Source organism: Dryobates pubescens, chromosome 1 (assembly GCF_014839835.1).
Source record: "Dryobates pubescens isolate bDryPub1 chromosome 1, bDryPub1.pri, whole genome shotgun sequence".
NCBI classification, from domain to species: domain Eukaryota; kingdom Metazoa; phylum Chordata; class Aves; order Piciformes; family Picidae; genus Dryobates; species Dryobates pubescens.
In genome coordinates, this window is record NC_071612.1 from 36,231,138 (window position 1) to 36,254,975 (window position 23,838).

Below are 23,838 nucleotides of genomic sequence, written 5' to 3' on the forward strand. Positions count from 1 at the left end.
CTCTCCTCACAGGGCAGTGCTCCAGTCCCTCAATCATCCTGGTAGCTCTCCATTGGACTGCCTTGAGTAGACCCCTGTCCCTCTTGAACTGGGGAGCCCAAACCTGGGTGCAATGTTTCAGGTGTGTTCTCATCAGGGCAGAATAGAAGAGGAGGAGAACCTCCCTCAATCTGCTGGACACACTCCTCCTTTCAACCCAAACCATTCTGTGATTGTGTATGTCACTCTGAGATCTCCAGTAAACTTAGCTGAAAAAGTTAGATCAGAAAGACTAAAAAGGGAACTGTACTTTATGAACTTCTTTGCATGCTCTTGGATGCACTGTAGAGTGGAACACGTGACTAGAATGTTTATGTAGACAGACAGAGAGAGCATTCTGCATTATAACTGTAAAAAAAAACAGTAAAAAACCTGTCTTCCAAAAATAACAACAAAGCAAAATCACAAGCCTGGGAGTACATATCCCTGCTCCACAAAGTTTAGAAGATTTTCAATGATCAAGCTAAATCACTATGTTCACCTCTTCCTTCGAAGAGGCAAAAAGCAAAATAGGTGAATGGCTTCTCATTCCTGTGTAATAATTAACAGATTAGTTGTGGGTTTGGGTTCGCAGTTGCAGAAGATCCGTTTTCTTGTCTTTCCTATGGCAAAAGCCTGCGAGCTGCTGGCTCACACTGAGTGAAACACTTCTTCCTTTCCTAGAAAGAGTGCTTTTTAAGGCAGGCAGCTAATGAGGAGGACACACTCATCTGTAGCAGCATCCCTGCAGAGAACACTGTTTAATTGCATTTGTTGTAAATAAACACCACAAAAGTTTCCCATCCACAACAGGGAAGACCTGTGAGATCCCAAGTGGCTGCACTGCATTTGGTTATATGACACACATCTTCCTGTCTGACTCTGATAAAATCAAGCTTTGTTGACTAGGTTATAATATGTGACTTTTGGGAGAAGGAGAAGGTTTTGTAGTTTCTTGGCTTGGAAGACTGGTATGAATGAGCACAGAACCCATCTCTCTTCTCCGCTTTTCCCTACACGTGGCTCAGTGTCTTGCAGGATGGTAACTTCAGCCTCAGCCAGTGATCAGTTCTATGAAACAGCTGAGAGCCCTAGAATTATTTTAAGTCCTATTGGGTGAAAAAAAATAGCTGGAGCAAATGGTAACACACAGGTTACACAAGATCTGGATGACACTCACAGCAAAGTGCATTATAAAAGAGAGGAGGCTCCTGGGTTGGGAGGCACCAAAATTCCTTCAGTAGTAGTTTAAGCTGAGATGGGTGGTTTAGCCCTGTAGTAGCATAAAAAGACTCAAAAAAACATTAATTGCACTGACAGAATTCAAGGAAAATAACAGTTGTGTCCACAGGATGCTCTAGGTGTTGTGGTGCTTTGGTACATTAATAACTTTTTTATCAGCATGGCTTCATTCTCACCATGGGAAAACCATCTATGCGTGAACAGAATTCTCACTTGTGGTCATGAAGAAGCAATAGCAAGAGGTGCCAGGCTCAGGAATGTCTTCTCACTTTAGCATTTGAGATATTATCATTGGGGATATCTCACTGAGTACTATTTTTGCAGTTTCCAGGCCAGGAGGTCAGGTCACCTGGGGTACCTCCATCCCAGCTATGTTCACCACCAGCTATGGATTGCCCTCTACAACTCCCTGAAAGGAGGTTGTAGTTAAGTGGATGTTGGGTTCTTCTGAATGACAGTGATAGGAGGAGAGGAAATGGCCTCAAGTTGCACCAGAAGAGGTTTAGATTTGATACTAAGAAAGATTTGTTTACTAAAGAGTGGTCAGACATTGGACCACTGTGCCCAGAGAGGTGGTGGAGTCACCATCCCTGGAGGTGTTCAACAAACCTACAGACATGGCAATCTAGGACATGGTTTCGTAGGCATAGTGGTGTTGGGTTTAGGGCTGGACTTGAGGCTCTTAGAGGTCTTTTCCTGTCTTAATGATAGTGCTTGTGGATAATGCAAGCAGAACCTTTAACAGCCTTTGCAAGTCCACACTTCAAGTATGCCTTAAACGATGAAGAAAGGATTGGTAACAGAACTAGCAGGAACTTCACACATTACAAGGTGATTTTATTTTGTAGGGGAACCATAATTTCAGCTCTATTTTTTAAATTGTATAGAAAATTGCTGGGAGGCAAGATTAATATGGCTCAGGGAACTGGTATAAAATAGCTAAGGGAATTAGATCTGTGATTGTTATTAATGATAGTGATGAAAATAAGAAGCTTAACCTTCAAATCCTAGTCTGAAGTTGCAGCCAATTGTTGACTACAAATTCAATGTTCAATTATCTGATTAGAATTCAAGTTTTAACCTGGGAAATTCCAGGATGTTAATTTACAGTATCATTTCACATGTTTTCCTCCTAAAAATGAGCAAGAAGTAAAAGAACAGATTTATAGCCATTTTAAAATAGTTTTTAAGACAAATGAATTGCTTTGGATTCGTGCCTGGAGGACAAAACCAGTCTTTGCAAGACTTTTAAGGCAGGATTTTCAGTAGTGCTCATCCTGCCTTAAATATATCCCTGCAGAAGCCATTAGTCATATAACTGATGTCAGGAGGATTAGTGTTAGATGCTGAATACTGTTGGAAATATCACTCTTAATTTTCTGCTTCTTTAATGTTCCTTCTTTGAGGAGAATACAGTCAAAAGACAAAGCCAGTAGACCGTCAAGTGTTCTAAATGGAACCAACCATTTTTAATGTGCTTAGGCCATTCAGGATGACTTTGAGCAACTGAGAATTTTGTATGGACTGCCTCTGCAGTAGTCCAACCCTGAAATCTGCTTTTCAGACCCAGAGCATTAACTTGTCCCGTATAAGGGGAATACAGAATCCTAGAATGGTTTGGGTTGGAAGGGACTTTAAAGATCATCTAGTTCCAACCCCTGCAACCAAGGGCAGGGACCCCTTCCACTAAATCAGGTTGCTCAAGGCCTCATCCATCCTGGCCTTGAACACCTCCAGGGAGAGGGCATCCATGACCTCCACAGGCAACCTGTTCCAGTGTTTCACCACCCTCACTGTAAAGAATTTCTTCCTAATCTCCAGTCTAAATCTCCCCTATTCCATCTTAAAGCCATTCCCTCTCATAATATCACTACAATCCCTGGCAAAAAGTCCTCATTAAAACATGACTAAGTGACCAGAATAAAATTGAAATTTGTGCTTGGAATATGAGCTCTTCTACTGAAATCAGTGGCCAGACCCCTGGTGACAGGCCCTAGCTTGGGATGTCACTTGTCACCATTAGCAGAAGTGGGAACTTTAGCAGCTACTTTGGGGATTCAGTAGGCCAGTCTTATCCTAACCCTTAGGTACTTTACACTGTTTCTCTCTGCATATAAATGTAGTAATTCTAATGGACAGAGAGCCACTGCTGTACATGGTCATGCCTGAACACATGTGGGAGATGATGTGGTACAGCAAATGCTGCTGCACATGCACCTGCTTGGGTCCCATGCAGCACCTGACCCAGAAAGTTCCTCCCAGATGACCCTAGCTGGAGATGGACAAGTTTGGTTGCCTTCATTCAGGCACACACATGATGATGAGAATATGCAGTGCTAAGCTGGGCTGCCAGCAGGTTAACATGCACAGCAGAGAGACTTGTCATCAGTAAGTGCTGATCTGATCTGTGAGATTACTCTCTCATGATGCTCATCATAAGCTACTCATCAAGTCTCTTGCCAGCCAATGCTCCTGCCCCTTCAAGTCTGCTGGCACAGCTCAACTCTTTCTCCACAGAGTTTTCACACAATTTGTCACATTAAGAAAATTCACCTTTTTGAAGCATTTAAGCTAGCCTGGGGCAACCTCTCCACTCAGCTCAGCTGCAGGTAGAGCAATGTGTCTGACACATTGACTCAAGTACTTTTTTTTTTGTCTGAATACATCATCCACCCCTAGTAACCTTCCCTTTCCTGTATGAAAGGCTTTCAGGCGAGGTCCCTGCCCAAAACAACATGCTGAAATGCTGCACCCTCTTGCACTGACCCACCACGAGATTCAACTTCGGATGTTTGCATTTCATTAGCAGCAACAGGTAGGGAACAAAGCTGTGGTCCAGCTGCTGTTGGAACGCCACACTGGGGAATAGCCTTTGATACTTGAAATAGAAATTAATTTGGAGTCAGGCAAATTCATCTGCATGGATTTTTCACTAAAGGCTAGATCCCTTTCTTCGCTACACCTGCTGCCTGCCAGACCTCTGTCTGCTGTGCATGGATAGGAGCCAAGGACACTGCTTACAGCAGGATGTCCCTAAGCTGACTGCAAATGGGAAGTCCATGGGATGGCAGAAAGTGCTTGTGTGACCAGTGGCTATATTAGGCATGCTTGTAAAAGAGGTGGGACTTTCCATTTCACCAGTTTTCGGTCCCTCATTACAAGAAAGATGTTCAGGTGCTGGAGCATGCCCAGAGAAGGGCAACAAAGCTGGTGAACACTCTGAGGAACCCGTCTGGTGTGGAGCAGCTGAGGGAAATGGGGCTGTTTAGTCTGGAGAAAAGGAGGCTGAGGGGAGGCCTCACTCTCTAGAACTACCTGAAAGGAGGTTGGAATGAGGTGGATGTTGGTCTCTTCTCTCTAGTAACAAATGACAGGAGAAGAAATGGACTCAAATTGCACCAGGGGAGGTTTAGATTGGATATTAGGGAAAATTTCTTTGCTGAAAGAGTGGTCAGGCATTGGAACAGGCTGCCCAGGGAGGTGGTGGAGTCACCATCCCTCTAGATGTTCATAAAAATTGTAGACATGGCACTTCAGGATATGGTTTATTTGGCATGGTGGTGTTTGGTTGATGGTTGGACTTGATGATCTTAGAGGCTTTTTGCAACCTTAATGATTGTATGATTCTATAACTCATTTGGGAAGGAGCACCTTGCACACCAGCTCCCTGCAATGACTGCTAGGCTGGCCCTAGGTCCTGCAGTCAGAGATGCCACTGCTCAGCTTCAGTAACAGCCCCAAAGGCACCAGCTTTGTTCAGCTCATTTATGCAAATAAATCATAGGCAAGGAGTGCTGACCTTGCCAGGAAGAAGGAAGCTGATGTGTAATTACACCTTATTTCTCTTTTAAAGGGGAGGTAACTTGCACATTTCATTGGAAGTAATGCTTGAACTGCTACCCTTTTGCAAACTGATGTGGCCCCTGAATTATTCTTTTCAGGCAATGAGTCTGTAAACAGGCAAAGTGAGTTTTCAGCAAGAACACTTCTGTGGCCATCTGATGTCTGTGATGAAGTTATACAATTGCTCTTGCTAAGCTGTTGATATCAACATTAGATTGATCTAAAGTTGCTGTAAGAAAAGAGTCAGCTTTTAAAACTCAAGAGCTTGAGAAGCAGTCATGCTTCCAGAGCTGCTGCTCAGCCTCAGCAGCAGGACTACCATTTGCCCTTCTTATTTGTACTAGAAGAACTGGGAAGGTCACATTTAAACCAGTGGCTGTTCTTTCCCTCTGTCAACAGGGTGTATTTAGTTAGAATTTCAGTGACCAACCTTCCCTCTGCAGCAGCTGTGAGTTAAAATGCAAAAGCTGTGGTGGTCTCTTGAAGTAAGCAGTGTCCATGAGGGAATGTCATGTCACCTCAGCAGGAGTTTGTGCAGTCCAGGTTCTTCAGCTGTGGCACAGGTGTCTCCATCCCTTCCTCCCTCTCATTATCACAGAGCCAGCAGGTCTCCCTGGGCTCTCCTGCTGCCACCCCCCTGCTATGTGACTGCCAGTGTCTGCATCACCCACAGAAGGACACATGATGCCACTAAATCCATGTAACTCAAAACTGGCTGGATGAATCAAATGCAAACATAAACATTTTACAGGAGCACGTGAGTGGGGTGGACACGTGCTGGCTGCCACAAGGACACTGACTGTGTCCCTCTGTTTGCAAAAGCCTGCTTTACCACACTGGGATCAACAGGGGAGCAAGTGGCTGCGTAACTTCCGAGGGCATTGTCCAGTGCTGGACAAACCCAGGGATAAGATGCTAGATGGCATAAGGCCAGGCTAGGCATAAGGGAGACCTAGAAGCTGAGTTGCTCGAATGTGTCACCAAAGCTGGTAAAGGGGTCTGGAGCACAAGCCCTGAGGAGTGGCTGAGGGAGCTGGGGTTGCTTAGCCTGGAGAAGAGGAGGCTCAGGGGAGACCTTATTGCTCTCTTCAACTACCTGAAGGGAGGTTGTGGACAGGTGGGGGCTGGTCTCTTCTCCCAGGCAACCAGCACCAGAACAAGAGGACACAGTCTCAAGCTGTGCTGGGGGAAGTTTAGGTTTGATCTTAGAAAGAAGTTCTTCACAGAAAGAGAGACTGGCCATTGGAATGTGCTGCCCAGGGAGGTGGTGGGATTGACGTCCCTGTAGGTATTTAAGAAGAGACTGGAAGAATCACTTAGTGCCATGGTCTGGTTGATTAATTAGGGTTGGGTGATAGGTTGGACTTGATGATCTTGGAGGTCTCTTCCAACCTGGTTGGTTCTGTGATTCCAGCTCCTATGAGAAAGCTGAGGAAGGACTATTTACAAGAGCATGAAGCAATAGGACAAGGGGCAGTAGTTTGAAATAGAGAAGAGTAGATTTAGATTGCACATTAGGAAGAAGTTCTTTAGTGTGGTTGTGGTGGAACACTGGAACAGGTTGCCCAGAGAGGTGTTGTGGAGGCCCTACTCCTGGAAATGTTCAAGGTCAGGCTTGATGTGACCCTGAGCAACTTGACCTAGTTGGGAATGTCCCCGCTTACTGCAGGAGGGTGGGCTAGATGAGACCTCTAGATGTCCCTTCCAGTCCAGTGCATCCATCCTACGACTGTGGAATGTGGGTATTGCCTTCTCACTGGGCCCCTGAGATGCCTTTCCTCTGGCACGAGGGCTACCAGCATTTGGCCCTGTATTGTTGTTAATCAAGGTGTGGTGTTTGTATTTAATAAATGGTCTGTCTCTGTTAATCAGCCTGCTCATGATATGCTTTAGATCAGTCACTGCCAACACAGTAAGTTTCCCATTTAATATTCTGAGCTGTGATGCAAAAAAAAAAAAAAAGATAGGTTAAAAAGAAGGTAATTAATGTTTAGGGCAAGAACTATTTACACCCACCTGATCAACAGCTGTGAAGGAGATTAGTAAGCAAGGGAAAGTGACATTTCAATAGTTTCAGGGAAACATGTACCTCTGAGAGCTCACCTGCTGAGGGAGAGTCCTTGGAGCAGAAATGCTGAACTGGAGAGCTCACAAGCCTGGCTCCTGGCAGGCTGGCAGACATTAGCATCCATCTAATGTGTCAGTGAACAATCATGCAGACTCTATCTTTTTTACTGAGAAGAAAAGAAGCCATTAGTCATCTAAAGTTTCATTGTCTCCAGAGCAAAGCCTTTCTCATTAGCAATTAATATTTTTGTCTGGGTCTCTTTTTGTGAATATTTGTCATTCAGATGAGGTGTACCTTAGAATCAGAGAATTGTTTTGGTTGAGAAGAAGCTCTTAAGATCATTGAGTCCAGCTCTCAGGCCAACAGCACCTTGACCTCCCCTCTCAGAAACCAGAAATCAAGTGCTTATATTTCACAGGATGCTACATTTTAATGTAACTTAAATCATTCCTCTTCTCGAATGAATCAGACTTGGTGGAACAGGCTGCCCAGAGAGGTTAGGGAGTCTCCTTCTCTGGACGCTTCCAAAACCCACCTGGATGCATTCCTGTGCAACCTGATCTAGGCATTGGCAGGAGGATTGGACTAGATGATCTCCAGAGGTTCCTTCCAACCCCTACCATTTTGTGATTCTAAGACTCTATGTAAGCCTGGATTTATTAAAAGTCACTGAAGAACCCAGAGTGTTGGCTCATGCCCTCTGTACACCCACAACACACGGTAACAAGCTTTCATATTTGCTATGGACTGAAAAAGATGCACAACCAGACTGAACACTCTGGAAATAGGTATTTTTGGAAGCAGTTCTCTTGAGAGTGCTTGCTTTTTAACCTGAAAAGGTGAGATTGTGTTGGCAGCCCATTTGTAAGCCAGAAACAGCAGGAGAAGAGAGCTCTCAGACTCGCCTGTGTGTTTTCTCGGCAAGGTAGATAATAGCTGAGCTTTGTGAGGGTGTTGATTGTGTCATGAGGTACTGAATATGTGTATTTAGCTGCCTCAAGTAAGACTACATAGGCTCTGTCATTGTCTCAGGCAGCATATGCATCCTCACAGGAAGGCTGATTAGGCACTGGGATGGACTGTCCAGGGAGGTGGTGGAGTCAACATCCCTGGAGGTCTTTAAGAAAAGATTGGATGTGGCACTTGGTGGCATGGTTTAGCTGATGTCCTGGTGTTAGCTCATAGGCTGGACTTGATGAACTCAGAGGGCATTTCCAGCCTTGGGTGATTCTGTGAAACCCAGTTCTATGGAGCTGCCCTGAAAAGAAGACAACACATCTGATCGGTGATCTTGATTCCCAATAAAATACAGAAGGATGAAAGAATTTTAGGTTCACAGAGAATTGTTCGTTATTCACTATCACTTAGGGTCACCAAGAATTGTTAATTATTCACTATCACAAACAATATATGGTAGTTCATGCAGCAAAGGTTGCCATCAGCATTTAGCAACAGCTTCAAGTACAACTTCATTATCTGAGCTAGAGCAAGTTTTGTTACCCAGCAATATCTCCTGCAACACTGTGCTGTGTCCAGCCTCCTGTCACAGTATGCTTTTACATTTTAAGGTGTAATTAAGAGTATGCTTTGGAGTAGGGGGAGGGGTGTAAACTCTGGGCTTCTCTGTATTCCATTTTAAGGAGCTTGCTCAATATTTCTTCTCTTTCTGCTCTTTGTTGGATGATGATAGGACACCTAATAGCAGCCTCCAGTACCGAAGGGAGCTACAAGAAGGATGGAGAGATGCTTCTAAATTAAAAAGGATCAGTGTGTGGCACCCACAGCTCAAACACATATATGGTCAGACCCTACCACAGACCAAAGTTTAGAGGTCTAATTTCCCAATCCCAAACATGTTTAGGAGCTGAACCAGGCACAGTGTTGTTTGCTCTAACTGGTGCAAAGGCATCTCTGGATACAGACCAGCACAATTCTGGGCAGCACAGGAGCTTCACTGAACAACAACAAAGAAAATCTGAGGTGCTAATGTTACTGGGATTTAAACAGGTTTTGTGAACCACACAAATCACACTTAGGTGTCTAAATTATGTGTCCATATTTCTGTGGATGTGGGCCTGCTGCACTAGTGAAAAAAACTGCCTGCATGGTAATGCCAAACAGAAAGGGACCTGGGGGTGCTGATTGACAGTTGCCTGAATATGAGCCAGCAGTGTGCCCAGGTGGCCAAGAAGGCCAATGGCATCCTGGCCTGCATCAGGAATAGTGTGGCCAGTAGGAGCAGGGAAGTCATTGTGCCCCTGTACTCCACACTGGTTAGGCCACACCTTGAGTACTGTGACCAGTTCTGGGCCCCTCAGTTTAGGAAGGACATTGAGACATTTGAACGTATCCAGAGAAGGACAATGAGGCTGGGGAGAGGCCTCGAGCACAGCCCTATGAGGAGAGGCTGAGGGAGCTGGGGAGAGGCTGAGCTCAGGGGAGACCTTACTGCTCTCTGCAACTACCTGAAGGGAGGTTGTAGCCAGGAGGGGGTTGGTCTCTTCTCCCAGGCAACCAGCACCAGAACAAGAGGACACAGTCTCAAGCTGCACCAGGGGAAGTTTAGGCTCGAGGTGAGGAGAAAGTTCTTCACAGAGAGAGTTGTTAGCCATTGGAATGTGCTGCCCAGGGAGGTGGTGGAGTCCCCATCCCTGGAGGTGTTCAAGAGGGGATTGGAAGTGGCACTTGGTGCCATGGTTTAGTCATGAGGTCTGTGGTGACAGGTTGGACTCGATGATCTTTGAGGTCTCTTCAAACCTTGGTGATTCTGTGATTTTGTGATACTCAAAAGGCAGTTGGAACAGAGCTGATCACAAGGTTGTGGCATTTAGCAGTAAGGAATGCCTGCTGCTTTGGACAGAATCCCTGCAAGTGGTGCTTCCAGGAAGAATTGGCGGTTAGAAGCAACCATAAAAAAAAAGCCTCCACATGGTTTGCTAGTGAGGTGTGGAGAAACAGTGTTTGGTAACACAGAGAAGTGGGGAAAACAAAGAGGGATGATCCTCATCCCTGTATATAGCATGAGTTAAAATGGCCAAAAGCTCAAAGAATGAGTTGGGAGAGCTACAAAAACAACTTTTGTTTAAAAAAGAGTAATGACTGATTGTGAAGAAATTCAGGGGTTCAACCTGGAAGTTGTATTAAAAAGACAGAGTTGTGGTTTGATTACACAACTTAAATATAATCATAAGGCAAAAGCAAGGCTCTTGAAAGACTCTTTAGTCAATCAGAGAAGGGTTTGACAATAACCCTACCTGAAAGCAAAAACCAGGAGAATTCCCATTAGAAATGCAACATGTTTGTTTGTCTGAGGGAGTGTTCAGCAAACAAGCTATAAAGGGAAGTGGTAGAGTCCACAGCTCTTTGATTCCTTAAAATCAAAGTCCTTCTGGAAGACACAATTTTCACAGATAAATGTTCTAGGGCTCAATGTGCAAATAACAATGAAATGTAATGGCCCATGTCATATACACTCACTCCTATTAAATGGTTTGATGAACCTTCCCAGCTTTAAAAGTCAATTACTACTTTCACAGTTGTGGCCATTAGCATGGTCATCTCCTCCTGCATGTCTGCATTTCCCACTCTGTGTTCAAAGCAGAATGAGGCTTCTGAGATGTGCCTCCTTCTTCTTGTGCTGGTGCCTGTCATAAAAGTGTGATTCTCTTCAACATCTGTGAAGTCCTGTTGTAATAATGGAAGTGGCAAACACTTTAGACATTGTACCACAAGCAGCAAGCAACTCGGAAGCTTGCCAGATCACCCATTGCATGAGAAAACACAAATTGTCCCCTCTGATGCTAAAGAGTATTTATTATTACCTCTTTGACAGTAACTGTGAAGGCCTAGAGGGGCAAGGGATAGAAACCACATCGGGTGCTTCTCATGTGTTTGCCGTCTTTCACCAGAGTATGGCAACTGGCATTTGGGCTGTTCAGGAGTCAATAGTTTTACTGGGGAATGACTGGGTCACAGAGCACTGGAACAGGCTGCTCAGAGAAGTTGAGGAGTCTCCTTCTGTGGACACTTTCACGACCCATCTGGATGGGTTCCTGTGTTACTTCTGCAGATTCTATGGTCCTGCTCTGGCAAGGGAGTTGGACTCGATGGTCTTTGGAGGTCCTTTCCAACCCCTAGCATCCTGTGATCCTGTGATCCTGTGGCTGAGAGGGAGGAGAGGGCTCTGGAGGTGGGAATCACTGGCTTCATGGCAGTATTTTCCCTTTCCCAGTCCTGTGTTAGATCGTTCCTACCCTTTCAAAGAGCAGATAAGCCTCCCTAGGGTCTTGAGGGTTTGAGATGCTTGGTGGTATCCACTCATGCAAGTTCAGCTTTCTGTAGCAGCAGCTCTTGGTACTGTCGTGGTACAAGCAGCTGATCTTCAACCCCCACCCTCAAAGAGGGACTGTGCCTACATCCAGGATGCACTTCCACTGCAGTTCAGGCTGTCATGCTTCATTCATCTGCTCTTCACCAGCCTTAGCCCAAGTCTGAGAAATGAACTTTCAGAACAACTACAGGAAGACAAAAGAGAGGGGTGGGATTCTGGGGGTGGGTAACAGCTTCTAACAAGTGTTCTCCTTCTATCCTTTCCCCAGGCTTTACCAGGCTGTGAATGAGTTTGACACCATGACCGCTGAGGACTCCACCGCAAGGATGAGCAACGATTCCTCCAATGTGACTGCCACGAAGGTCCCCGAAGGGGTTGCCGGGGCACCCAACGAGGCAGCCCTGCTGGCCCTCATGGAGCGCACTGGCTACAGCATGATCCAGGAGAACGGGCAGCGCAAGTACGGTGGCCCTCCGCCCGGCTGGGAGGGCCTGCACCCTCCTCGTGGCTGTGAAGTCTTTGTGGGCAAAATCCCCCGTGACGTCTATGAAGACGAGCTCGTCCCCGTGTTCGAGTCGGTCGGCCGCATCTACGAGATGCGCCTGATGATGGACTTCGACGGCAAGAACCGCGGCTATGCCTTTGTGATGTACACCCAGAAGCACGAGGCGAAGCGCGCCGTCAGGGAGCTCAACAACTACGAGATCCGTCCCGGCCGGCTGCTGGGGGTCTGCTGCAGCGTGGATAACTGCCGCCTCTTCATCGGAGGCATTCCCAAGATGAAGAAGAGAGAGGAGATCCTGGAAGAGATCGCCAAGGTGACAGAAGGCGTGCTGGATGTCATCGTGTACGCCAGTGCCGCAGACAAGATGAAGAACAGGGGCTTCGCCTTCGTGGAGTATGAGAGCCATCGAGCGGCGGCCATGGCCAGGAGGAAACTCATGCCGGGAAGGATCCAGCTGTGGGGACACCAGATTGCTGTTGACTGGGCAGAGCCGGAGATAGATGTGGACGAAGATGTCATGGAGACTGTTAAAATCCTCTATGTGAGGAATTTAATGATTGAGACCACGGAGGACACCATCAAGAAGGTGTTTGGGCAGTTTAACCCCGGCTGCGTGGAGCGGGTGAAGAAGATACGCGATTACGCCTTTGTGCACTTTACCACCAGGGAAGACGCCATTCACGCCATGAACAACCTGAACGGCGTGGAACTGGAAGGCTCGTGCCTGGAGGTTACTTTAGCCAAGCCAGTAGACAAGGAGCAATACACTCGCTACCAGAAAGCAGCAAAGGGAGGGGCTACAGCCACGCCCGAAGTATCTCAGCAACCCAATTACATTTACTCTTGCGACCCATACACACTAGCATACTATGGATATCCATACAACGCCTTGATCGGGCCCAACAGAGATTACTTTGTGAAAGGTTAGTAAGTACAGGTTAGGGGCTGTCGTGGGCAGGTTTCATTCCAGGCTGGTGCAGCTCAAGGTCTGCCTAAGCCAAAGGCCAGCTGGTGCTGTGCGCTTTTCCCCCTTTAACGCTCTTTTATAGGTGTTTCTATCCTATTTCTATTCAGTCTCATTTTAATTTATCACAGAGTCACAGAATGCCAGGTTGCGAGGGACCTCAAGGATCATCTGGTCCAACCTTGCTAGGTAATAGCATAGCTGAAATGAGATGGCCCAACACCCTGTCAAGCTGAGTCTTAAAACTGTCCTATGTAGGGGAATGCACTACTTCTCTTGGGAGATTATTCCCTTGGGAGACTATTCCAACTATTCCAATGGTTCTCATGGTGAAAGATTTCCTTCTGGAGTCCAATTGGAATCTCCCCAGGAGTAACTTGTGCCTATTACCTCTTGTCTTTTCTATAAAAACACTATACAGAGTATATTTAGGCTGGATGTTAGGAAGAAATTCTTCACAGAAAAAGTGATTGGCCATTGGGATGTGCTGCCAGGGAGGTGGTGGAGTCACCATCACTGGAAGTGTTTAAAATAAAACTGGATGAGGCACTTAGTGCCATGGTTTATTTGATTAGATGGTGTTGGATGATAGGTTGGACTTGAGGATCTCAAAGGTCTTCTCCAACCTGGTTAATTCTATATCTCTGTATTCAGTATATTTATCTATAAATAATTGCTAATGTACAGCCTACTATGAAAGAGGCATCCACAGTCTGGTTAAGAATGAGCTAAAAGATCAAGAACAGGATGGGGAAGAGAATTATCTGGTTTTTATGAGTGCTGGACTAAGTCAAAAAAATGCTAGTTTCTGATGCCTCCTCCCAAAGAGATGGATTCTATGTCTGAGAGAGTGCTCCCTTTGACTTTTCCTGGAGGTTTGGCTATGGTGACCTGGTCATCCAAAGGGAGTGATGGCAGAGAAAGTCTCAGTTGTTAGCTCTTCAGTTGTCATGTGCCCTCTGCATTAAAATGACAGTAGTGCTGTGTTTTTTATAATGCCATTTGAGAACCAGGAGCAGAAGGAATCACATGAGTGCAGAATGATTTATTTGTTTTTAATTGTGTATACTTTAATTAGTTATCAGTTACAATCACTAGAAGTTGTACACAAGTCAGTTATTCACAAGAAAAAGCCCAACGCCTCCAGCATCTATAACAGGTGTTATAATGGCAATTATCTTGTACTCCCAGGAATTACAGCTTCCTGACATTCAATGTGTATTTCCAGACATTCAGTGTGTATTTCCACATAACAGGCAGTTTAGTGTAAGAAGTATTTTTTTAACCCTGGTTGATCAAGAATTTCAGCTTCTTCTCAGTTTACAGACTGGTACTTGCAATGAACTACAAAGGAGTTAACTGACAGTTCAAATACCCAGTTGGGCCATCATAGAGGGCATTAATACCACAGCAGCCAAAGCACTGTCATAACCTGTGTGGAGTTGCTGAGATAAACAAAAGCAATATTTTTGGACTTGGAATATATTCCCCGTGAGGGTGGTGAGACACTGGAACAGGTTGCCCAGGGAGGTGGGGGAAGCCTCATCCCTGGAGGTTTTTAAGGCCAGGCTGGATGTGTCTCTGAGCAACCTGCTGTAGTGTGAGATGTCCCTGCCCATGGCAGGGGGGTTGGAACTAGATGGTCCTTGAGGTCCCTTCCAACCCTAACAGTTCTATGATCACTAATAATTTAGCAGAGAAAACAAACAACACTAATAACAATACATGCAGTAGTGGGGCATGGTTGGTTAAAGGCCAGCTGCAGTTTCAGGCCATTTCTGCAGGGTTCCATCACAGCCATCTGAGAGGCTGGGTCTCCTCTGGAGGACAGTTGAGAGCAGAAGTTGTTTTTACTGCATAGAAATCACCCTGGAGGAGCCCCACTCTCTCTGCTGAGTGCATTATACCCATAACACAGGCCACGAGATTTGGCAGGAGTATAAATAAGCAGTTAATGTATGGTCAGAACCATCCAGAGCAAAACTCATGTAGGCTTACCCAGTGCTTCTAAGGTCAAAGTCTTCTGTTTTCCTAAGAAAAGTCACAAAGACTCAGATCAAACTAACTTCAGCAGCCTCATTTCTAAGCATGTGCCTCCCAGTCACAGCCTGGGGTCTTTTGGGCTCCCCACAGGGCTGTCACTCTCCATTATTCACCACCCTCTTCTGTGTTGTTATCATAAGCAGGCAGCATACGAGGCAGAGGGCGAGGTGCAGCTGGCAACAGAGCGCCAGGCCCCAGGGGCTCCTACCTGGGGGGATACTCCGCTGGCCGTGGCATCTACAGCAGGTACCATGAAGGCAAAGGAAAACAGCAAGAGAAGGGATACGAGCTGGTACCCAACCTGGAGTTACCTGCAGTCAATCCAGTGGCCATTAAGCCTGGTGCAGGTTAGTATGTACAGGGAGGGGAGGAAAGCAGAGGTGGTGGGCAAGCCCCTGCTCCAAGCCCTGTGTCAGGTGTGCACAGATGCTTCCAGGGCCATGGCTGCAACAGACTGCAACAGTACTGGGGACAGTACTGGAGCCAGGGCTCAGCACTTCCCCTGTGCCAGATGCCTCCTGGCCCTGGCTGGGGTTTCCATAAACAAGAGGCACACAGTGGGACCTGAGCATCTGGGAGCTATTCAAGCAGAAGTAAAAAGGCTGAAGCTGTGCCCACCCCTCCTGTTTCCTTTTGGATCTACTCAGGTAGAAGCAGACTTTCCTCTCCGTCTAGAGTGTGGTGACTAAGAGCAATCTTCCCTTCTTTTAATTTATTCAATGATGATCTCACCCTGGGAGATTCCCACCACACATTTCTAGCCAAGTCAGATCTCTCCCCTGCTTAGTTCACATTTCTCTGGTACTGCAAGGCTGGGCAAAGGACCTGGGGCTTTCTCATTGCAGAAAAGTCCCTGGCTGAAGCAAGCTCCTCCATCACCATCAGCAGCATGGGAAAGGAGCAATGCAATGAGCTCTTGAAGGCTGGCTTGCAGTGATGCAACATCTACAGGAGAGCTCTCTGCTGGGCCACAGAAACCTGGCCTAAGGGCCAGGACAGGGATCAACCCCTCCTGCCACATCCTCAGCTGAGTATCCAGCCCTTGTCCTTCCTGGGTGAACAGGGTGAAGGCTGAAGCCCTGCAATCCCTCAAGATCCTGTTGGGAAAGATTTTTATTTGGAAATGCAGACTGAAGAAGGAGGTCTTTGCAGGTGACAGGGGCAAGCCTTCTTGCAGAAGTCCTCAGCTCTTCCTCTCATTCATCTCTCCAAGTAAATTGTAAGGGCAAGACCTAAATTATGTTTAATAACAATGGTTTCCCAAACCATGTTCTGTACTGTCAATGGAAACTACAGCCTGCATCTAATGAAGGCTGTGAAGAGTTCTTCCTTACAGCTGGATGGGACAATACGAGAAGAAATCTAGAGACAAAATAGGGCTGTTAAGATTAGAGCCATTTCCAAAGGAAGATCAGACTTCCTGAGAAAACTACCCACTCAGAAGCAGAAAATATGCCCACTAGGTGTGTTTGCAAAGAGACTTCAGGAATTCCAGGTATTGCTAAAGGATGCTTGAAAAGTGGGGTCTGACATGCACACCTCTTGGTGTCTGTCATTCAGCTGACTGCCAAACAAGAGCCTGAAGCTCAAGTCTTAAGTGTTTTTACACTTGAAGCATGTTGAAATTCAGATTTCTTCAGCAGGTCTTCCCCTCTCATGTGGTTCCAGCACAGAAGCAGCTGGCCTGTTCTCCCCAACCAGCTCAGAAGATCTAGTAAGAGGTACCACATGCAAGACTTGCCTTTGTTATTAAGAGGGTATAGCTCTGAAAGCACATTATCAGAGGAAAAGTTTCCTACCATTTAGAACAACCTTAAAGCTCAGTTCATTGCAAATGGTCACCCCAGTACCTAAGCTGACCAGGTAGGCTTGGTGTGGAAGGAGAACTGGGAAAGCTCATGGGTAGAGGGCTCTGCTGGAGAAAAGTGAAGTGGAAACATGTCTGCTTGAAAGGCGCCTGATCAGATCCCTTGTTGCAGTCTCCAGGATCAAAAGGAGTGTTGTGCCTGCTGGCACTTGTCCTTCTCAAAGGCAGAATTACACACATCCATGCTGCAAAGTTTCTTTTCAGTGGAGTCTTTCATATTTGGCTTCCTTTCTGACTGACAGGCTGCACTTCCCATAGATGCCAGCATCACCTCTTAGTCCATCATTTGTTAATTCCTCAGTTTTCCTTGCTGCTGAAAGGCTCACAAGCTGAATGCTGAAGTGTGCACTATGAGGTAATGATGGAAATCATAGCATCACAGAATGGTTTTGGTGGGAAAGCACCTTTAAAGTTCATCTAGTCCAACTCCCCCATCATTGGCAGAGACATCTTTCACTAGGTCAAGATGCTCAAAGCTCCATGCAACCTGAACTTGAATACTTCAAATGGTGGGGCATCCACAACTTTTCTGGGCAACTCATCCCAGTCTCATCACTCTTATCATAATGTATTCCTTCCTTATGTCCAGTCTGCCTTCTTTCAGTTTAAATCTGTTACTCCTTGTCCTGTCACTACAGGCCCTACTAAAAAGTCTGTCCTCATCTTTCTTATAAGCCCCATTTAGATATTGGGAGGCTATTATAAAGTCTCCCCAGAGCTTTCTCCTCTCCAGGTTGGACAACCTCAACCTTCTCATCTTTGCCTTATAGAAGAGGTGTTTCAGCCTTCTGATCAGTGTTGTGCCCCTTCTTAACCCACTCTAACAAATCCAGCTCTTTTTTGTGCTGACATCCAGAGAGCTGAACTCAGTCCATCAGGTGAGGTCTCACCAGAGTAGATTAGGTAGACAGAATCACCTACCTTGACGTGCTGGCAATGTTTTTGATGAAGCCTAGGATACAGCTGATCTTCTGGGCTGCAAGAATACTTTGCTGGCTCATGTCCAGTTATTGTGATCATTGGGAATGTTCAGCAAAGCACACTTCTTCCCTAAGCGGTGCCACAAAGCTCCGTTTTGGACCACATACAGACTCACCATCTTTGTCTGAAAGACCAGAGCTGTAATTTATTTTGCATTGTCCCATTTTGGCCTGAGGGAGAATTGGCTAAAGAGCAATTCCCTTTTTCTTTTTCTTTCTGTCTTCTGTTTTGGTTGGTTGGTTGGTTTTGGTGTCATTAAAGAGATTGATCCTGTAGAAGAGACATGAGACAAAACATATTTAGACATTAGTCCTGGGAGATGCATAATAGTAAATGAGTTGATCTTCCACAGGTTGGCCAAAGGGCAGCATGTTCACTGGACCAGCTGCTGCCTGCAACTTCTGCAGTACAAACCACACTTTTCTTTCCAGGAGCAGCTCTGCCTGTGGCATCTACAAGTCCCTTGATCCCCCCAGCTGAAGCAGGGACCCCACTGGGACAGGACCTGCTCCCACCCACCCCTGTACTAAGGGCACAGTCTTTGCTAGCATGGAGGACAGTAGTTGTCAGAAGGGGCTCTGTAAATCTGTGTCATAGCCCCTAGTTCCCAGCAGGACCCTGGCCGTGGGACACTGCTGCTGGCAGCAAGGAGAGAAGCGCTGGGCAGAGCAGGCAACACTGAGCCCCATCACTGTCACCCACAGTGCTCCCACCCTTGGGAAGTGCAGAGGTGTCCCAGGTGCCCACTGGCACATGGGGCTGCCAGCCCTGATGAAAGCTGTGGGAGAGCTGGTGCAGCCAGGAGGGAGGGCTTCTTGAGATGAGGTCCTGTTAAACCCTCTCCCAACACACCTGATGTGTCTGGTCTCTCCTAGTGGCCATCCCTGCCATTGGTGCCCAGTACTCCATGTTTCAGGCTGCGCCGCCGGCCAAGATGATGGAAGATGGCAAAATCCACCCTGTTGAGCACATCATCAACCCTATAGCAGTGCAGCAGGACCCGGCCAGCGCGGCAGCAGCCGCAGCAGCCGCAGCTGCAGCTGTAATACCGGCGGTCTCTACGCCTCCCCCCTTCCAGGTGAGTTCAGAGCGTAAGTCCTGCTTCCTCTACATCCCACACATCCTGCTTCCCATTCATCCTCCCCTGCATGCCTGCAGTGAGGGGAAAGCCTGGCCTCTTGCCAGGCTCCACTTCAAGAGATGCTGTTGAGGATCTTACGGTGCCCAACAGCCTTGCAGCTCATGTCACCTGCTACCACTATGGGAGACCCAAATTTGAAGAGAGGGAACAGCCCCCCACGATCACACAATCATAAAGGTTGGATAAAACCTTTAAGATCATCAAGTCCAACTGTAACCCAACTACTGTGACCACTAAACCATATCCTGAAGTACCTCATCTCCCAGGCAACCAGCACCAGAACAAGAAGACACAGTTTCAAGCTGTGCAAGGGGAAGTTTAGACTCGACCATAGAAAAAAGTTATTCACAGAAAAAGAGATTGTCCATTGGAATGGGCTGCCCAGGGAGGTGGTGGAGTCACCATCACTGCCCAGAACTGGACACAGTGCTCAAGGTGCGGCCTAACCAGTGCAGTGTACAGGGGCAGAATGACCTCCCTGCTCCTGCTGGCCACACTGTTCCTGATGCAGGCCAGGATGCCATTGGCCCTCCTGGCTGCCTGGGCACACTGCAGGCTCATGTTTAGCCTACCATCAACCAGCAGCCCCAGGTCCCTCTCCACCTGGCTGCTTTCCAGCCACTCTGACCCCAGCCTGTAGCTCTGCATGGGGTTGCTGTGGCCAATGTGCAGAACCCGGCACTTGGATGTGTTCAATCTCATGCCGTTGGACTCTGCCCATCTGCCCAGCCTGTCGAGGTCCCTCTGCAGAGCCTCTCTACCATCCAGCAGATCAACTCCTGCCCCCAGCTTGGTGTCATCTGCAAATTTACTGATGATGGAGTCAATGCCCTCATCCAGATCATCAATAAAGATGTTAAAGAGCATGGACTTGAAGGTGTCCAGAGAAGGGCAATGAGGCTGGTGAGAGGCCTTGAGCACAAGCCCTATGAGGAGAGGCTGAGGGAACTGGGATTGTTTAGCCTGGAGAAGAGGAGGCTCAGGGGTGACCTCATTGCTCTCTACAACTACCTGAAAGGTGGTTGTAGACAGGAAGGGCTTGGTCTCTTCTCTCTAGCAACCAGCACCAGAACAAGGGGACACAGTCTCAAGCTGTGCCAGGTAAAGTTTAGGCTCGAGGTGAGGAGAAAGTTCTTCACGGAGAGGGTCATTCATCATTGGAATGGGCTGCCCAGGGAGGTGGTGGAGTCACTGTCCCTGGAGGTGTTCAAGAGGAGATTGGACGTGGCACTTGGTGCCATGGTTTAGTCATGGGGTCTGTGGAGACAGGTTGGACTTGATGATCCTTGAGGTCTCTTCCAGCCTTAGTGATACTGTGATAGTGGAAGGCCACAATTAGGTCTCCTCAGAGCCTTCTCTTCTCCAAACTGAATAGACCCAAATCTCTCAATCTATCCTCATAGAAGAGGAGCTCCAGCCCTCTGATCATCCTCGTGGCCCTTCTCTGGACACCTTCCAACACGTCTAGATCCTTCTTGTAATAGGGGCTCTAGAACTGGATGCAGTACTCCAGGTGGGGTCTTACCAGAGTGGAGCAGAGGGGGAGAATCACCTCACTCCACCTGCTGGATATGCTTCTCTTGATGCAGCCCAGGCTCTGGTTGGCTTTCTGGGCTGCAAGTGTACACCGGTGGCTCATGTTGAGCGTCTCATCCACACCAGCACCCCCAAGTCCTTTTCTTCAGGGGTGCTCTCAGGAGAAGGACTTGAGAGTGCTGGTGGATAAGCTCAACATAAGCTGCCTCCCCTCCCATCCTCATCCCCACTTCCGGGGTCGTTCTCAGCTCAGGAGGTGGAAAGGGGATGTCGCAGCGGGTCAGCCGCTTTCTTTGAGGTCTGAAGGCGATGCTTTCCTGGCAGGGCCGTCCCATCACACCGGTGTACACCATGGCTCCCAACGTACAGCGGATCCCCGCCGCCGGCATTTACGGGACAAGTTACGTGCCGTTCGCGGCGCCGGCCGCAGCCACCGCCACGATCGCCACGCTACAGAAGAACGCCGCCGCCGCTGCCGCTGCCGCCGCCGCCGCCTACGGGGGGTACGCCGGCTACATCCCCCCAGCCTTCCCCGCTGCCACCATCCAGGTCCCCATCCACGACGTCTACCAAACGTACTGAGACTGTCGGGCGGCAGAGAAACCACACACTGAAGGAACACTTTACTATTTATGAAGAAAGAACTGGGCTGAGAGAGGGAGTAAACTTTGGTGGAGCTCGGTAAACCGATGCAGAAAGTGAAGAATTGTCATAGAAAAAAAAAAAAATAGGAAAAAAAGAAAGAAAAGGAAAAAAAAAAAGTGTTCAAAATATTTTCTATGCTTGAAGTTTTCACTAACTTTTGTAGGCTGTTTTTAAACCTTAATACATATTCATACATTTCTAAAGGACCTCGGTGCACCCAGCCCACCACTGACCTGCATTTATATGCATCCCAGCGGGGTTGCAGAAGGTCTTTACTATGGTTTGTTTGGGGTTTGTTTTGTTTGGGTGGTTTTGTTTTGCTTTGTTATGGTTGGGGGGGGTGGGGGTGTTGTTTTTAGCAGTTCTGTTTTCAATATATTTGTGGTATGAAGGTTATTTTTTAGTGACTTCTGCACTCCAGAGATGTCTATTTTGTAGTGCCTTTAATAATATATCAGCTATATATTAAAAAAATGGAAAAAAAAAAAAAGCACACCTGAGCAGCTAGGGGAAAGTTTTAACAATATATTTTGAAGAATATATTCAATATTTAAAGAATACATACCTTAGATTTTTTTTTTTAAAGAAAAAGTAAAAAAAAATAAACAACAACAAGTACCTTATTTAAAAATTTATACTGGAAAGTGCAATTTGAAAACAAAAAAAAAACCGTGCAAGACCTCTGCATTTTTGTGCTGGCATTAACTCAATCTGCTCATGCTTCTTTGAAATCAGAAGTAATTTATATTGCCTCTCTGGGAGAAAGAGAAGGAAAAAAAAAAAAAGCAAAAGAAAAAGCCTCCTCACACAGACCTCTTCACAGTGTGATTTGCAGGCTGGTGTTAAGCAAAGGCAAAGCTCTGAGTTTGTCCTTAGCAACTGGAGTCTCTATTTATTGAAGCCACTCATAGTTGGAGCATGTGCAGAAACAACTAAGGGTGGTGAAACACTGGAATAGGTTGCCTGTGGAGGTCATGGATGCCTTCTCCCTGGAGGTGTTCAAGGCCAGGTTGGATGAGGCCTTGAGCAATCTGGTCCAGGGGAAGGTGTCCCTGCCAGTGCCAGGGAGGGTTGGAACTAGATGGATCTTCAAGGTCCCTTCCAACCCAGACCATTCTATGAATCTATGAGTAGCTGATATTTCGCACGAGGTGTCTTGACTGAGATGTTCATCCAGTATAAACCTTAGGCTCTTCTTCAAGGCTCTTCTTCAAGGCTCTTCATGTTATTCTTTGAAGTATATCTTGTAGTGACTGAGAATGTATGCTGCTGTCGGCCAGAGCAGGTGCGCTCTCGCCGAGAGGAAGCGCAGCGTTGCTTACCCATAGCTTCCATCATGTTCCTTGAGAAATTTCTGAGGTACTAGGTATAGTAGAGATACTGGAATTAGTTAACCAGGGCTAGCCTCCCTTCCTGGTCTCCCTTCCAAGCTTAATTCCCCTTCTCTGCAACTGGAGTTGAACGTGCACATCAGGGGCAGGAGCGGTTAGACCTGATGATTTTTAAGACATAGAGCTTGTAAATATCTTTTTAATATACATTTCTAAAGTCATTTTGTGTTGCAGATTTACATGGTATGTGGTTTGCCACAAAACAAACAAACAAACAAACAGAACCTTTTATTGCTATGTTATTAAAAAAAAAAAAGAGTTTGTTTTATTAAGAAGTAAATATATTATTGCAGTGTTTTGTGGCCTGTTTAAAGGCTTTTATTTAGTAGTGCAGTGAATGTAAAATAGAGATGAAAAGGTAAAGAAATATTTTGCCCATTGTATGAAGTGCATCAGCCCTGCAAACACAGCTCAGGTGGCGTGAGGTGCAAAGCAGGGACAGAGTAAACAATGTTCCTTTACTTTCTTTAACTTAACTGAAAGGGTTTCGTATTGAATATATTTTTGACAACTGAACCACTTCTAGACCACGTCCAGCTCAGTTAAGTGACCTCTTAATACACTTTTTTTGTTGTTTTCCCTTGCCTCAAAATTGAGTAGCTGGTTTCTAGGTGCTCTTGCTCAGCCAGGCTGAGCTCTCCTTAACTTTGTCAACCCGTGAGCAAAAGCACTGTGAGGTTAACCATTAGGTCGGACTCTGCCCCTCCGCACCCTTTCCTGGGAGAAGTTTATTGTCTGTCCTTGTGCTTCTGAAAGCACACTCAGACCTTAGCCCTGAGGTCCTTCCCCTTTGTAGGGACAGAGGAGGTGATTTGGGCAACAGCCCAAGGGGGAAGCTGGGCAGCCAGTGCTGCCTCTTCTAGCTAAGGCCTCAAACGGCTCTACACTAAATGCTGCTGTGGGTCCATGGGCTCTCCACAAAAACCCCTGGGGTCACCACCACAGGCAGGCAAGTTGTTTGGGTCTCTGCCAACCCCTTTCCATTCCTACATCGTTACCAACCCCACACAGGGGATGAAGACTGGTGGCTCCCTTCCCACTCAATCCTATCCTCCCCAGCAGGACAAGGATTCTGACACTCACAGAAGTTGCAGGGAGAGAAAGGAGACAAGAAAAGCAAACCTTGAGGGGTCCCAGGCCATGGGTCGGTGCTGCCTGTGCTGGGGCAGAAGCAAGACCTGAGGACAGAGGCAGGACATGGAGATGCAGGCAGCTGGGTCACACTGAGCCTCCCACCAGTGCCTTTTACCCTTACTTCTAAACC

General features: G+C 46.9%; 1 protein-coding gene across 6 annotated transcripts in view; it reads left to right on the forward strand.

The window, feature by feature from the left end:
- RBM47 (RNA binding motif protein 47) overlaps window positions 1-21,247 on the forward strand; it is a 98,105-nt gene extending 76,858 nt beyond the window's left edge. For 4 of the 6 annotated variants that reach the window (XM_054163864.1, XM_054163851.1, XM_009910734.2 and 1 more), the window contains exons 2-5: window positions 11,770-12,929; window positions 15,154-15,360; window positions 18,737-18,939; window positions 20,863-21,247. In XM_054163864.1, coding sequence (XP_054019839.1) covers window positions 11,770-12,929; window positions 15,154-15,360; window positions 18,737-18,939; window positions 20,863-21,120 — 1,828 coding nt within the window. In that variant the 3' untranslated portion in view covers window positions 21,121-21,247. The remainder of the gene's footprint in view (window positions 1-11,769; window positions 12,930-15,153; window positions 15,361-18,736; window positions 18,940-20,862) is intronic. The other 2 variants (XM_054163859.1, XM_009910733.2) reach the window with 2 other exon arrangements.
- Window positions 21,248-23,838: the final 2,591 nt, after the last annotated feature.